The following is a 16,687-nucleotide window of genomic DNA, read 5'->3' on the forward strand; positions in this document are numbered from 1 at the left end:
TTTTTTGACAATTCATATGGTAGTCTTCCAGTATTTGCTGCTAGCCTTTGCAAAAAGTTCTGTGGAAACTACATTGCAAAGTTAATTATCCTTATCTATCCAATAATCTTACCTTTAAACTTCCTCCTACTATTGTTAAAACAGGAGAGAGGTGATGGAACCCAAGCTCAGAGAAGAAAGAACTTTGTGTTAACCATTTGGGTCAAGTTAAAGAAAAGATCAAAAGGAGACACGATCTCAGCCAGACCCTAATGCAGCATATAATATCGCATTTTACTTATTGTTCATAGGGGTTGTTTTGAAACGTAAATTTTTGGTTCAATTGGCAAGATGCCTAAGCACCTCTCTCTGTTTCAATACTGCCACCTGGTGGATGGCACAAACTCGGTGAGATGCAGTGACCATCCTTCATTAGCGAAAACTCACATTTTATATGTTCGGTCTTATGTAGGGTGGAAGAGTGGGACTAGCAGAAGCGTCAGGCTTTTATCTTTAAAATTATTTTTATTGTTGGCTTGAGTTTGCCAAAAAGAATCCCAAGCATTAATGATTTCATTTTTTTCCATATTTAAAAGTTAAGCTATTTTTTAAAATAGGGTTGAGTAGAAAATACAGCCACAGAGGTTTAAAAAATACTATGGTATACTATAGTCAATGGCGCTAGGAGAATACACAAATCATTTCTATGAATCTATAGGCATTTTCTTTTCAGACTCCAAAAGAAACATTCTGAACATTAAAAAAAAAAAAAAAGTGGGGTACTGTTTGAATGTGCCCAGGCTTTACATGACCTTGCCTTGAGGTTTTAAGTGAGTAATTTATATGCAAATTTAAAGATTTACTTAAAAAGCAGAAATTTACACTAAAATTAACTGACCTGAGGTAAAGCACAGAAGAAAAAAATCGTAAATGCTTCAGAGGCTTGACACTAAAAAGACCTGAAGCAAAAGCTTGTAGGAGAATACAAATAGCTCAAGATGGGGCACTCAGCCAACTCACATTTTATAGACTTTTGTGGTTCACAGGTCAATATCTAACTAAGATGCGCATTATTGGTGGATATCAATTTTTATGATTCATCCTCAAGAACAGAGTGTCTTTCCTATTAAATGTAGTGGAAATAGGTGGAATGATGCAGATGTAAAATACATTCTTTGGGCTGTAACCCTCCTGGAAAATTTTTATAAAACTAGTCTGACAAACAGTTCAAAATCTTTTTAAAGCTTTAAAGCTGCATGAAAATATATATTAAATACAATTTTGCAAATATTTTGACTTTTTCATGCATCTTTTGAATTTCCTAGTAATCCTGAGTTTTGTGACTGTCCTACAATTTTTCAACAGACATTTAAGTTACAGAAATTGTGCTTGCTACGAATGAATGAAGGATCTTTGTTTAACCCTAAATGATTAAATTTGTTTTTCTCTGCTTGTCTCTGTTTTTTTTCCTTCCACCTACTGAAGAGTTTCCAACATATGGTTTTAACTGTGAATTTGGCTGGGGTTCTCACAAGACCTTCTGTCACTGGGAACATGACAACCATGTGCAACTCAAGTGGAGTGTGTTGACCAGCAAAACAGGACCAATCCAGGATCATACAGGTAACGAAGAGTTCACTGAGGCCTCATTTCTTTGAATGAGTTACTGTGAGCGTTCCTGGGATCTGTGAGTTTAAGGGAGTTTAGAAATACCACAGAGCTTTAACACATGTTTTTATTTCCTGGAATTACCAATTCTTTTTCCCTACTAGAGATACATTAGTGGTAAAGAATGATTTAAGACAAGTTGATTAAATGTGTTAACTGATGGATCTCCAAAAAATTGCAAACGGGGTAAATATAGGAAAATTCCTATACTTTGCACACTTTTTTATGAAAAATTTTAAACCTTCAAAAGGGAAAAGAGTTAGAAAAAGATATATAGAGACACACACATACACATGTGTATGTATATATGTATATATACACACACATATATATACACACATATATATATACACACAGATGTGTATGTAAGTGTGTGTGTGTGTGTATTTTATTTATATATATATATATATATATATATATATATATATAAAATCAAACCAAGTATCTTATCTCCGGATTATTTTGAAGCAAATTAAGACATATATCATCTCATTTATTTCACAGCTAAAGAAGCAATAAGTAAGCCTGATGCTTGTTCTCTCTTGACCTTTCAGTGTAGAACCGGATGGGACTGGACACTTAATTTGAGGGAAGATTTTAAATCTTCAAAGCAGCTGGAACCTCCCACCCCCCTCACAATCTACCCCACCCCCATCTACTTTTTTTCCGATTACTAATTAGCGAGGGAGGGATGGTAGAGGACTCTGCTTCCTCCTGGTCATTTCATCACTCCACTTGAGATAAGGAATAAAGAACCAGTGGTGTCTTGCAAAAAGTATAAACACTTACACACACCCAGCCCACCAACTTCCACCCTCTGGTGATACAGGGCTGCTTACTCAAATAGGGGCATCCCAAAAGACACCCCAGAGGAACCTTTGCTGATTCTGAGAAATCTCATTAAGCAAAGTTCCTCCCATGCTGGTGCTTTATTAGGATGGGTGGGTAGGCCAATGGATGGGCAGAGGATACTTTGTGCCTTTCCTATTTTGTTGTTCACTTTTTGTCCCCAGTGAACATAACTATTAAGTAAGTTGAATAGACCTCCTTCCACCATAGCTACCTCCTTGCCTAATGAGAATGACAAGGAAATTGGATAAAATTGGACTCCTTCAATTCGGAGACACTTTCAATTGAGTCTTAAGACAAGCAGTTTTAGAAAACTTAAAATACTTTGACTGTAAATGGCACTGTACATATAAATGGCATCAAATTAACCAAATGCAATTAGCTGAAATGAAGGCAGTAATGGTGGAAAAATTGATGCAAAGTGAAGCAAAATGGCTCAGTAGGATCTGACATTCAAAGGAGGTTAAAAGCTATGTTAGCCGGAGACAAAAGCTAAAAGGCTTGCAGAAGTAAAGTGCTAATTGAGAAAATGAAGACAGAGTTCCTGACCCAGAATTGTGATAAAAAAAAAAAACCCTGAAAGGAAAAATATCAGCTCTTTATGTGTTGAAGTATCAGAAAAGGAGGGCTTGTCTTGATTAACATCTGAGAAGTGTGATTCCTTCAAAAGGATTTGTCTCTTTTGTTCTCCAGACAAACTCACAGATTCCACTTGGCTCTAATGCCAGGTCTGCCCTAACTACTGAGAGTCCCCATGGCACTAGAAGCACAATCATTTACTGAGCCTGACATTTGAAAGACAGGAACTTGTTAACATGAAAAAAAAAACCTAGATGAAAAGGGCATGCACACAAACTGACAGCAGAGCGCAGGCAGCACTCTGCAAACTGGGCATTGAGATTTTTAAAAATTAACCCTAAGTAAACTATTCTGCTCCCCAGTTTTGAACTGATGTGAAGGAACCCCACTTGCTTTTCAGCATTTGAACTCTAACAGTGAAACTATGCACTCCCATTCCAGAAGATTCCTGAAACCCAGCGTCTGTCTCTGGTTCATCAAACAAATAATGTGTGGGCTGCCCTGTGGCATGGTGGATGCCGAACTGGGCACTGGACATGTGGGGATACAGGGGAGAGGCCCTATTCTTGAGGCTCTCACTGTCTGACTCTGAGTAGGAAGCAATGACAGCCTGGTTCAGTTTGGGCTATCAAACACCAATGGCAGCAGAGAGCAACACTGGTTAAAGATAATATGGGAGGGTTGGGCCAAAGCAGCCCTGTCTTAGAGATTGTCTCAACCAGATTGAATAAGAAATGGCACTGGCAGGTACACAGATGTGTAGGGCAGAGCACTGGTTTTAGTGAATTGCCAGTGGCATGGTTTGAACATTTTGCTTTTGTGAGTCCATTGGATGTGTGGCTCGGGGCAAGTGGCCTCAGTTGCTATGTGAAGAAGCTGGTAGCCTGAAGGCAGGGAGGAACCATCCAAGAGTTTCAAGCAGAGGTAAGAAAGATATGGGCAGATTTTTGAAAGACCACAATGGCAGTAGGGTGGAAGCAGGAGAGATTCCTCAGGCAGAATTCCTCCTCTCCCAGACCACTTTTCTCCTTTCTACCCTCTAATCCCTAAATCACCAAGATAATGGATTCATTAATTTGTTTCCTCTCTGCAGCATCTGAGTTTTCTTCCATAAGACTGGGGAGAAAGAATAGAGACCAGTGACAGGTTTACCTGCCCAATCTTGGTGGACCAACACAGGCTCATCTCAGTGAAATACACTGCCAAATTGCTAATTTGTCTCTTGGTTAAGTAGTGAGTTGAACAACTCCGTCTGCTTGGCCATGGGTGACAACACACAGAGGCAGAGAGCATCAAACACATTGCCAGGCATCAAACATATTGCCAGGCCTGTGACTCATTTCCATCTTCCTTTTATTATTCCACTTATGGGTCTTATTAAGTGTTTTGGGGGCACCTCATATAAGTAGCCAGATGAAAGAAGTGGCCTACTGATACCCCTCTTCCACCTGAATGCTGTTTTCACAGGCAGGCATACAGGTATAAGGATGTGCCTACATATGCACAATGAAAAAGTATCTCACAAACACACAAGCCTCTTGGGCAGCAAACAAAACAACCCCTCCCCACTGAGGCCTGAACATCAGATTCACACTTACATCAGGTGAAGCTTTAGAGTAGGTGATTTCTATTTGCAGAACAAACAGTGAAACATGAGTTGTGTGTTTAGACCAGGTGGTAGCAGGAGAAAATGTTCCCACTGGGGGTAATTAAATGCAAAGCTAAGAGTAAGTCCTCCCAGCTTGGCAACTGTCTACATTGCCAAAATGGTATATTCTAATAAGCCTTAAAAATGCAACCTTGCTTCTCCTTGAACCAGAAGCCCACATCAAACAGAAGTCAGACTCACAGTTGATCCTCAAGCTCTCAAATGTATTTAAGGAATTTGAAAGTCATTAAAATAAACTAAGGAGAAATAATTGATTGGGGGAAGAGAGGATTGCTAAATTATTTGGAAAAACTGCAAATTTATTATTGTCAGGTAGTTATAGGGACCAAAGTGTCTTCAACCGGAACTTCTGCTGCTCAAATAACAAGTAAAAATACATCCAAATTGTTGCATTTAGTTTCTGTGTTCATACAGGTACCGCTGGAGCAATCTTAAAAATGCATAAAAATAATTGTGCAGGTCTTTCTCATACTTGGGATCTGTTTGCAAGGCTGCAACATTGACATTAGTCAAAGCCTATGACCATGTGACAATGCACCAAGTCACATTTAAGCTAGCACTGCTTTACAACCTCCCCCCATCAAATGCTCATTCACAGGAACTCAGAGGAACCTTGGGTACAAGAAGGTTCCCCAACAACTTCACACCATTCTCTTTCTGCTGCATATTGGGAATCTTGGTATCCAGCTCGGAAGACATGGTTTACACCATGGAACATGAAAGAGAAGAGACAAAGGAGCAGTAAATTTGGCCATTCTCCCTAACACAGTTTTTTGTCACAGCAGGAGATGGCAACTTCATCTATTCCCAAGCAGACGAAAACCAGAAGGGCAAAGTGGCACGCCTAGTGAGCCCTGTGGTTTATTCCCAGAATTCTGCCCACTGCATGACCTTCTGGTATCACATGTCCGGTTCTCATGTGGGCACACTGAGGGTTAAACTGCGTTACCAGAAGCCAGAGGAGTACGATCAGTTGGTATGGATGGCCATCGGACACCAAGGAGACCACTGGAAAGAAGGGCGTGTCCTGCTCCACAAATCCTTGAAACTTTATCAGGTATGACCCTGCCCTCAGGTTCAGGAGGGCAGTTGCTGTAGAGACACTAGGTTAGTAGTTTGAAGATCATGAAAATTGGATGTGGGACTATTCCCCAAAATTATGTAACGTGTTTCTCAAGCCTGAAATATTGCTACAGTGATGATAATCTCAGTAGTGTATTTTGCAGTCTCCTAGATTACTGGAATAAAACCAGTTTGTTGAGGAAAAAAGGGAAATAATACTTTATAATCTACACTGGGCTCTCACTATGTAGTATTTATTTGGCTACTATTTCCACTTTTAAACTTTGTGTTATAAAAAGGGCATGAAAGAGGTTCTATGCCATCATCAGCCATTTAATATGAAACAATGAGCGAAATGTGGGCTAATGTGAGGTCTCATGGATCTAATTTATGTGCAATAGCTTCAGCTGAACAAGCGTTTATAAACATTGCTATTTGGGACTGAACAGTTAAATACTATGAAATGATCTTATTTTGTTAGGTGATTTTTGAAGGTGAAATCGGAAAAGGAAACCTTGGTGGAATTGCAGTAGATGACATTAGTATTAATAACCACATTTCACAAGAGGAGTGTGCAAGTAAGTGTGAGTTGCTGAAGAAATCAACAAAGTACTTGCCCACAACCCAGTTCTTTCTTTGTGTTGGTCATTGTCTTGTTCATTTAGACCTAAAATGTTGATGCGTTTTATAAGTACATCATATGAAATACATATGGTGTAAAACACATAAAATCAGGACAACTTTCTTTTAACTACCCCATCAGTTAGAGTATCTAATTAATTTCTACAAAAATGACATAAGTAATGTGAAAGCCAGTTATAGCAAAGAAGAAACTCACAGTACACATGCCAAAACATTTTGATGAAAGCTGGAAAACTCTGACATCTGGATAATTCCAAATATCTGATTATATAAACAAAGCAGCAGGCCTATGAGAATTTTGATTACCATGAATTAAGATTACATCCTTAATGACTCTTAGAAGCCATAATGCTTTGCTTTTATTACAAACAAGTAGAATCACTAGCTCTAAAAACAGTTGTGATTACTACAAATATTAATGGGATTTAGAGACTTTATCTAGTATTTCACAGTATGTCCGATATATATGGGAAAAGCCTGACATATTCCCTCTTCTTGATACATAATTTTAAATGGCATCACTAATGGCAATGTAATAGCACTGTTATTAGTCTTAAGTTCCATTTGCTATACTTAAACTTTTGTTATATCTCATTATATAGTAGGATGTTAATTATAACAGAATGGAATAGGCCAACTTAAGACAAAGGAGGCCTGTTGGCTACAGTGGATATTGGTCATTTCAGCAATTTACAATGCTCTTATTACATAATACATTGAATATACATGATTTCTAAAGTGGCAGTAATTTAGGGTCAGCTAAAGAAGTTTGGAGAAAAAAGAATAATGAATAAAAGGCTGTTTCTTCATATTATGTAAAGAAATCTACTTAATGCCACAATACTTAGCTAATCTTCACAGAAAATGATGAGATTTAGTATTTCAAGTGCAGCTGCAACTGTTTTACAAATTACCCACCTCCAAGTGTACTATGATGTTAAAATAATATATTCCAAGTAGTTACACTGTGCATGTAATACTGGTGCTCTTGGGCCCTCCCTGGTGGCGCAAAGGGTTAAAGTGCAGCACCATGAAGCTTGCTGCAACTTCACCTTGAGTTCCATCCCTGGCCACGGAGGTGACCCACATGGCCCGGCAGACCTCTCCTGACCTACCCACTGCTCCCCTCAGCAGTGTACTTTGTCAGTCTGCCTATTCTGCTTCCCATTCTGTCTCTGGTGAATCTTCTCACCTCCTGCACCTCTGGCCTGTTCCCCAGTTCTGTAAGCATAAATAAATAAGCCTTTAAAAAAACAAGATGAGAGTAATGATGATGATTCCAATTTTAATATATGTGCTGTTGTAGCCAGAGACTTTGTTTTTTGAGGATATATATATATAAAGTAATACAATAGTTTATTTTTACATATTTTTTTGCCTTTTTCCATCTCAGTTGTAATCCCCGTGGGCTTCCCATCACCACTTCACCCGTGTGCCATCACCATAGTCCAGTGCACTTCCTCCCTCCCCATTTTTGATCCCATTCCCCACTCCACCTCCATAAAATGTCTACCAGAGACTTTTTTTTATGAGACACAAGACCTGTTCTCTTACCTCAAAGAGTTGACATTAATACCTGGGCAACCAAACTAACACTTATCAAACTTAGGAAGTGATTGCCTATAAAAGCCCAAAATAGTCACCACAAGTATACCTCACTTCTGTTTACTGTTCTCATCAGATGTTTCCCACTCTTTAGACATCAAAATCATTTCTGTCCTGCTTTTCTCTTCTCCTAAAACAATACCCTCTGCTAACAACAGTGCTACCTGGATTTTGATATAAAGCCAATTTCATAGCCATTTAGTAGTGCCTCTCTCCAGAGCTACAGTTATGTGAGATCACATTTTATTAAAATCTCTAAAAGAAACTGTATATGTGTGTGTGGGGGGGGGGAGCTTAGGTTGTTTGTGTATATTGCATTTTCTAGGCAGTTTAAATATCTCTTTCATTTTTCTTTGACTTGTCAGAACCAGGAGACCATGATAAAATGAAGCCGGAAAATAAAATTGCTGAAACAGGTAAATTTATTTTCCTGACCAATTTTTTTTTTTTTAATTTACTGTTACTTTTATTGTGTGTGTAAGTAAATTTTCTGAAACCTCTATACACTGGTATATCAAAGCAATTCCAGAAATAAACATAGATGCCCAGGGTAGAATAAATTGGATATTTGTCATAGAGTTCCTTCTAAGCATCCCTGAAGACTTGGAGCACCACAGAGACAGGTCTCTAGCTTGTGTGAGCAGTTGACCCTGGGAAAAGGTGCTAGCATTGATATTCCCTACCTGAGTTGAGAGAAGGACTTGGAGGTGAAGAAGGGAAATCTCTGCATTTATATCTATGTAAATGGGGAACTAGTGAAGGCTGATCCCAAAACACATAATTTTCATATAGCTATTTGAAACCAGTCAAAATTCTTGTGTCTGGTTCATCTCCAGATGGAATCCTAACTTCTGTGACAAACTGTTATGACTGAATCATCTGTTCCCAGCCTCCTTTATGGGAGCCCTAGTTTTGTGATAATGGTCATCTGATGATGATCATGATGACGATGTTTTTTTTTTTTTGGTGCTAATATGTTCCAAGAACTTTACACTCATTTACTTAACATTCACAGCTCCTCTCTGAGGAATATTTATTCCCATTTTACAGATGAGGAGACAAATTCAGAGCAGACTTGCCTTAAATTGCTGCTCAGATGGTAGCCATGAACTTCAGACTGACTCACCTGAAAATGTGTGTTTCCACTGAACACTGATTTGTAATCAAATGTAAGCTATTTGATCAGAGTTAGACCTCACTTGATGTTATTTTATTCTCAAAATGTTCTGTACCTCTTGACTAGCAGTTGTGGGCTACTGTATACTTGCCCCAGCAACTGTACACTCACAACTATGGCCAACTGTTCTATGTGCTGCCCCTCAATATCAGCATCTGTTGCCCTTAGAAACGTGGTCCTACCATTGCCAGACAAACTTTATAGAGATAACAAATTTGACCCTATACTATGTGGTTAACATTAACACTGGGCTCATATAGCTTAGTTATTAGTCCATATTGAGATGTAAAGTGTGTTAGAGATTGTTTCAAAACAATCTTTTATCAAGGCAGACAATATTAATATGTCCCATGGCTTGTTTGTCCCTGGTTAGGGATTTGCATCTTGTATATTTAGGTTTTTTTTGATTGGAATCTTTGCTGATTAGAACACCATTGAGTAAGCAACCATACATGTGGTATGTTAACATTTTGGTCTTGTTTCTAGACTCACAGCTCCCATGTTAATAACTTCTCATATTCCACTCTAAAGAAAATATTTCCCCAGTGACTGAACTGCAGAACAGAATGACTGTCTCTAGGGGCTTTATACGAGGACTGCAAAGATGCTTATTATTAAATGTGTTCTGTTCAGCACAACACAGAGTTTCTAGATTTAAGCCATAAGTCATATTAAATGTCAGCAGCCAGCATTTCCTAGTTCTGAGAGATCTTTCCTTCTTCAGTCAAATCTGCTTATATGGGTGAAGCGGGGCGGGGGGGTGGGGGAACACATTTGACTTGAAGAGGCTACATGGGATATCTTTGTGGAAGAGCAAACTTGTGTGGACCATTCCCACACAGAGACACCACATAAAAGGGCAGTTTGGAAGGCTTCCTCAAGCCTGGTTTTGGGATCAGGCAAATGCACAGGGCAGTGGATGGATCACCCAACTAGACAAATGTATGACTAAGCATTTTGCAAAATTTAATCACCACGTTTCTGACCAAAGACTAAAAACACAGATTACAATTGAGTACAGATGGTGGGCTGCATGAAATCTGAATTCAATTAGAATTAACCCTCACTATTTACCCTAAATCAGTTGTGTCCATTAGCTAAGAAGATTTCTGTCCAAATCACAGCATGAACTCTCCCCCATGATCTGCCTTCCTGCCTTGAAACTAATACGGAGTCAAGTGTGAACCTTGGCATTTTTCACCAAAGGCAGGATCCAGCCTCATTGGAAATTCGCAAATCTCCAAATAGGCTCCTAGAAGAGGGAAGACAAAACCGGAGTGTGGAATTTACTTCTTTTCTTTCTATTATTTTTTATTTTTCTATCTCCGGCATGTTGTCAGTGCTTATGACACCCAGCTTTGGTTTCTTCCTAGGGAGCACTCCAGGGTATGAGGGTGCAGGAGACGGTGACGAGAACATCTCCAGGAAGCCCGGCAACGTGCTGAAGACCTTGGATCCCATACTCATTACCATCATTGCCATGAGCGCGCTGGGGGTCCTCTTGGGTGCTGTCTGTGGGGTCGTGCTGTACTGTGCCTGTTGGCACAACGGTATGTCTGAAAGAAACTTATCTGCCCTGGAGAACTATAACTTTGAACTCGTGGATGGTGTGAAGTTGAAAAAGGACAAACTGAATACACAGAGTACTTATTCGGAGGCGTGAGGCAGACAGGTGAAGCGACCAGTCGGAAGGCTGATGCAGAAGGACCTAAGTTGAATGAGCGTGCTGGGAAACTGTTGATCTTTCACTGTACAGGCTGGAAGTGCGTTGATGACGCTGAGCCAGGCTTTTCTCAGGAGCTTCGATGAGTATGGCCGACAGAGACATGAACAAATTAGCTGTGTTAACGATCGGAATCATGTACAGTCAGCTTTTATCTGTTGGTTTAATTTGAATAATCAAATGCTGGTGTTGAGACCAAGTATGATTGACTGAATAATTCGTTTCAAATTTCCAATCCCTTTCTCTCTCCTCTCCTTTTATGGATACTTTTTGGAAACTGCAAAATCCAAGATGCTGGCACCATGTGTATTCAGTGGGGCCCTTTTGATGGACATGCTACCTGTAACCCAGTGCCCAGAATATATTAGAATAAGCGCATTTCAGTGGACTCCTGAAGCTGTATGTGTGTATAACTGCCCTGTCTTACATTGGCAAAGAGGGATTAGGATGTTTTATTTTAAAGTACTGTATACTCAGTACCAGTTTAGTGTGTCAGCTCTGTTTACAAAGCAATACCGTCAAATTTTCTTGATGTTTTCCAGTGTTGTACTAAACCTCGTGCTTGTGAACTCCATACAGAAAACTGTGCCATCACCGAACACTGCTGGCAACTGGGTGTGCTGCCGCCGACCGCAAGAAAACTCCTTGGCACTGGCTACTCTATGTCCTCTCAAGTGCCTTTTTGTTTGTACTGGTTCTCATTGTGTTACATTAACAACCCGCTCTGTTTCTTGCTGGTGAACGCCCTACTCTTTAATCAAACCCTGGTGGCCCACTGACTAAGAGGAAAGTATATTTTAGTGTGAGACGTCAGCCCCAGGGAAGGCAAGGGCTCTGAAGATTTGCAATGTGGCTTAATTGTTCTGCTTTTTCTGTAGTTCAATTTCATGTCTCTTGACCCTTTTGTATAAAGCTGCAATATTCTCTCTTATTGTTCTTTCATATGGAATGTATTTTCAAATGTAAACTCTTTCTCTCCTAGGCTGTCTTTTTCCTCTCTTAGGATTTAAGCATTTGCCATTGTCCAGAAAAGAAACTCGCAGCTTTAACCTGCTGGTCATGGCAAACAATTTTACTAGACTTTATGTTTAAAAATAAATAAATAAGGGAAATTCCTAACTTTGCCCTCCAAAGTCTAACTTTGGTTTTCTTGTTAACTGGTTAAAGTGACAGTATCCTTTTTCCTTCAATCATTTGTATGTCTATTACAGTCAAAATCATCTTTGATAGAAATGTTTGCATTTAACAGACACAGTGATAAGTTGAGGGAAGAAATGCTACTAATTGGCTTTCAAGTGAGACCCAAAATAATCTAAAAAATTCTCCAAATACCCCAAACCATGAAATTTTTGCTTACCAATATGCAAAATGAGAACCTTCACGTTTGGGGGTTGAGTCACACAAAAGAAGTAGCAGAAAGAAGTTTATCTAAGAAATAGCATAAATCCTGGTGCCAGGAGGTGAAGTGTTTTAAGATAAGGGGGTTGGATGGGGCTAGTAAAAGTCAAAACAAATATTCAAAAAATCTATTCAGCAGCAGCCCTGGAAAATAACAGATATTTGGATGAGTGTTTCTAGAAACTTCTAATGATTCACAAAGAAAACAAAACTGCCGTGGGGCTGGCAAGACCTAAGCCTCTAAAAACACAGGGAAGTAACTCTATGAGCAGGCAGCTTGTGAATTAACCCAAAGAAACGATGGTTGTTTTTCTGCGTATTTGTGCCATGTCATGTTGGACATAAGAATTTTTAGATCTTCCACCCTTCCTGCTCTGTGAGAGGTCTCAGTCAGATCCATTTGTGGGAGTCACATTTGCATCACGGACTGGACAGTCCATTCATCTTGGTTTAATTGGATTGAGAATTCCTTTTGTTTCCAGGAATGTATTGATCACCAATGAAAGAAGAGTAGATTTTTGTCCTCAGAGGCATTCATCAGATGTTACAATCACACCAGGACAAAAGCACTAAGTAAGACTTTTTTTAAGGCAACAGACTTGCAGTTGTCCTCAGCCAAGGAAAAATGATACTGAAACTTTAAATTTTAAAGTATCTTGCACTGATAAATATATTTAAAAAATATATGTTTATAAAGTTATTAATTTGTAAAGGCAGTGTTACAAAATGTTCAGTTTATATTGTTTTAGATTGTTTCATAATTTTAAAGGTGAAAAATAACATATTTTTTTCTTTATTGAAATCTATAAAACTTTCTGTAGTAAAATGTTTTCATTTTACTGGTATATTATTGCTTCATGTTTTGTACCATCATAAAATTTTGTGCAAATTTTTTTACAGAAATTTTTATTTTCTATGACAATATGACACTTGTAAATTGTTGTTTCAAAATGAACAGCGAAGCCTTAACTTTAAATGACATTTGTATTCTCAGACACTGAGTAGCATAAAAACCACATAGAACTGAATTGTAACTTAAATTCCAAACTATGACTACTACATTCCAAAGAAACAGTTGAATTAAACATTTTCATAAAATATTCCAAACCTGATGGTTTTTTATTACATTAACTTTGTTATTGTCAAAGAAATTGGTATTACTCCAGGACTGAAATTTCTCAAGGTTTTGAAGTTCTCTTTAAAAAATAGAGAGGGCCTCCCTGGTGGCACAGGGGTTAAGTCTCAGTGTTATCAAGCTATCACCAAGCCACTACAGCATAAGTTTATGTGTTCCCTCTCTGGCCAGGGAGCAGATCCACATTGGTGCAGCAGACCTCTCCTGTCCTGCCCACTGCTCCCCTCTGCAGTGTATTTCAGTAGAGCTGCCTGTTCTGACCCCGCCCCCCCCGCCTCCTTCACTGGTGAATCTTCTTATGCCTCCTCCATCTCTGGCCTATACCCCCTTTCTTATATGCATAAATAAATAAAATAAATCTTTAAAAAATAATAATACAGAGGGCCCTCCCTGGTGGCACAGTGGGTTAAAGCACAGCACTAAGAAGCTAAAGCCACTTCAGCAAAGTTCGATCCTGGCCACGGAGGTGATTCATATGGCACCCAGCACACTTCTCATGACCCGCCTGCTGTTCCCCTCAGCAGTGTTCTTTGTATGTTCTGCCTATTCTGCTCCCCACTCTGTCTCTGGTGAATCCTCTCACCTCCCCTGCACCTCTGGCCTGTACCCCAGTTCTTATATGCATAAATAAATGAAAAAAAAACCTTAAAAGTTAATAATACAAAGAGAAGATTAAGACATTTCATGAAAGTAGTATAGCAACCCAGATTAGATACTGTCAAGATAAGGATTATAGCATTTGACTTCATAAATGAAAAATTTCAATTCCAAATCTTGGGTCAAATGTTCTATATTCTATTTGATAAAGCTTTTTTAAATGAAATCCACTTAATGAAATTTTTGTGAGTTACTGCAGAAAATAAAAAATGAAAAATCTGACAATGTTTTTGCACACATCTCTGCAAAATTCAGTACAAGGCAGGGTAGAATATGTCATTATAATTGGCCATTTGATAATTCTTAGGAATATGGCTGTGCTATCTGGAACCAGAATAACAATAACAGTAATAACAATCACAGCAGCAATAACAAAAAGAAGTGCTGAACCAAATCATGCGAGCTTGTTGCAACAAAACTTGGTTACAACCAAGTGGCCTAAACTAACCCCCATTACCCACAGTCAGCAATTCTTTACTTTCCTCTAACTGTAGGAAAACTGAATTCTGAAAGCATAGGAACTCCATGAGGAGTAGAATGCTCTGATAGACTTTGCAGTGAATCAATATCCCTACTTTTCTCTGGGTCTCTGCCTTTGCATCTTCTAAGATGTGACCCTATTAAATGGACTTTCAGATCTCACAACTTAGACAGAGACAAAGTTAAATTCTTTCTCTATTTATGATGTTTCCAGAAAACATAATGGTTTGCAAGGCTATTAGAAGAAACACAAACATATTTTCTGAAAAATTCTCAGGGTCATAGATTAATATTAATGCTTTTTTTGTTTGTTTTTGAAGACCTTACATATAGATACTTTTTATCCCTTCTTCCTGCTGGCTACCAACCTAAAGCTAGTTAGGTTGGCTTTCTTACTGGGCTCAATGAGCTATAACATTGCACATTATTTCCCAAATTCAGGAATTAAACATGTTCCAAAAATTGAAGCATTTAACTTAAAACATAAAAATAAATTATTGTTATATCGCCTGTGTTCCCTGCTAAGTTATTAATTGCTACTTGAGCTCAATTGCACTGTATCTTTTTGCAAATCAAATAGATTTTCTGATAATCCATGCTGTTTCTAGTCTCCATGGTAATTACAACTGTTGTGTTTCATTAAAAAACTTTTCTGCCAAAAAATAATTCTATTTCACTAAACTATATCCACTAAGGGGTCTCAAGCAACTTTTCAACTTAGGGGTTAAGAAACCTGAATAAAGGGTGCCTCGAATTGAGTAGAATTGAACACCAAGAAGTATGTCAAACTGGAGTGATAACTGATTTTTTTTTTTTATCTTCCCCAAAAACATTGCAAGATGATACAGATAAGAGTGACATATTATCACATGTGTAGAACTTCTTGGTGATAAAGTTTCTATAAACTGATTCTATCATTTTAGGGAAGCAATAGTCAACTCCACAGGCAACATCTATGGTGATGATAATATACTTCTTTATTCTGACAGCATTAATTATTTTCACAGCAGCTCTATGAGCTATGTTTTGGAATTATTCTGCTTCTTAAATAAGGAATCCAAGGTTCAAAGTTTAAAGCAATTGAAGGATGAAGTACCCAGTGTCATCTTCACATGCATTGTTGCATTAACCTGGAAGATGCTCATCTAGGATGGTGCTAGCAAAGTGTGAGACAACAACCACCATCACCACCAGCATCACCTGGAAAATGCAGCATCTTGGGCCATATTCCAGACCTGCTGAGTCATTTTTATAAGATTTTCAAATGATGTGTATCCCCATTAATGCAGATTTGAGAAGCACTGACAGTCTGCAATCCTTCTAAGCCAAGGTGCATGTGTGTCTTGCTTCCAACGGTGGTTTCTGGACCCTCAAAGATAGAGAAAACATTCTTAAAGGTTTCACAAAGCACTTTTCAGAAGTCTGAACCTAATTGCTGCTGATAAAATAGAAAGCAAAATTAGCAAAATAGAAATCCTACTCAGAAAGCTATTCTGTCTAGTTGTGAAGGACCCAAATGTGGGTTTCTCTGAGAGGAAAGAAATAGTGTGGATAGAAGTTTCAAAGTGCTACAAAGGCTTAGCAAATGCTCTGTTATTCATCACAATGTGGTCAGGGCAGAAAGGGGAAGAACAATTTATGAAGAGCCAAATCCTCCTGTTCAAAAGCAGCCTCATTCTTCACACACAATTTACTTTACAAAGATGTTAAAATCTTGATTGCTAAAACTAGGCTGAATCCTATTTAATCTTTCTTTGATGAGTTCTAATCTTGTTCCTTAGGGGCCTTGTTACAAAGAAATGAGAAACTGTCAAATAATGGAGTTTTGTTTTGTTTTGTTTTTTTCCAAGTAGTGAATCCTGAGAGAGGGTTTCTCTATATAGAAAGATAGTCTTGCTGCAGTCTGAATGAAGTAGTGCCTCTTATGATGTAGTTTCATAAATGTATAATATTCAGAGCTGATTACCTAGTTCTTTCACTGCCCTCCATTCAGCTATGAATGGAATTGGAATATCAGTTGTTCTGGGAGAATGTTGGGCTGAGAATGGACATGCTGTCCTGAGT

The 16,687-nt window shown here is 38.5% G+C and overlaps 1 protein-coding gene across 2 annotated transcripts in view; it reads left to right on the forward strand.

Annotated features, from left to right (window-relative positions):
- The window catches only part of NRP1 (neuropilin 1), a 136,396-nt gene extending 122,798 nt beyond the window's left edge, over positions 1-13,598 (forward strand). The window contains exons 13-17 of one of the 2 annotated variants that reach the window (XM_004691170.2): positions 1,465-1,602; positions 5,530-5,801; positions 6,288-6,384; positions 8,419-8,469; positions 10,604-13,598. In XM_004691170.2, coding sequence (XP_004691227.1) covers positions 1,465-1,602; positions 5,530-5,801; positions 6,288-6,384; positions 8,419-8,469; positions 10,604-10,893 — 848 coding nt within the window. In that variant the 3' untranslated portion in view covers positions 10,894-13,598. The remainder of the gene's footprint in view (positions 1-1,464; positions 1,603-5,529; positions 5,802-6,287; positions 6,385-8,418; positions 8,470-10,603) is intronic. The other variant, XM_004691168.2, reaches the window with a different exon arrangement.
- The last annotated feature ends 3,089 nt before the right edge of the window (positions 13,599-16,687 follow it).

Source organism: Condylura cristata, unplaced genomic scaffold (assembly GCF_000260355.1).
Source record: "Condylura cristata isolate star-nosed mole 26May11 unplaced genomic scaffold, ConCri1.0 scaffold00030, whole genome shotgun sequence".
In the NCBI taxonomy this organism is placed as follows: domain Eukaryota; kingdom Metazoa; phylum Chordata; class Mammalia; order Eulipotyphla; family Talpidae; genus Condylura; species Condylura cristata.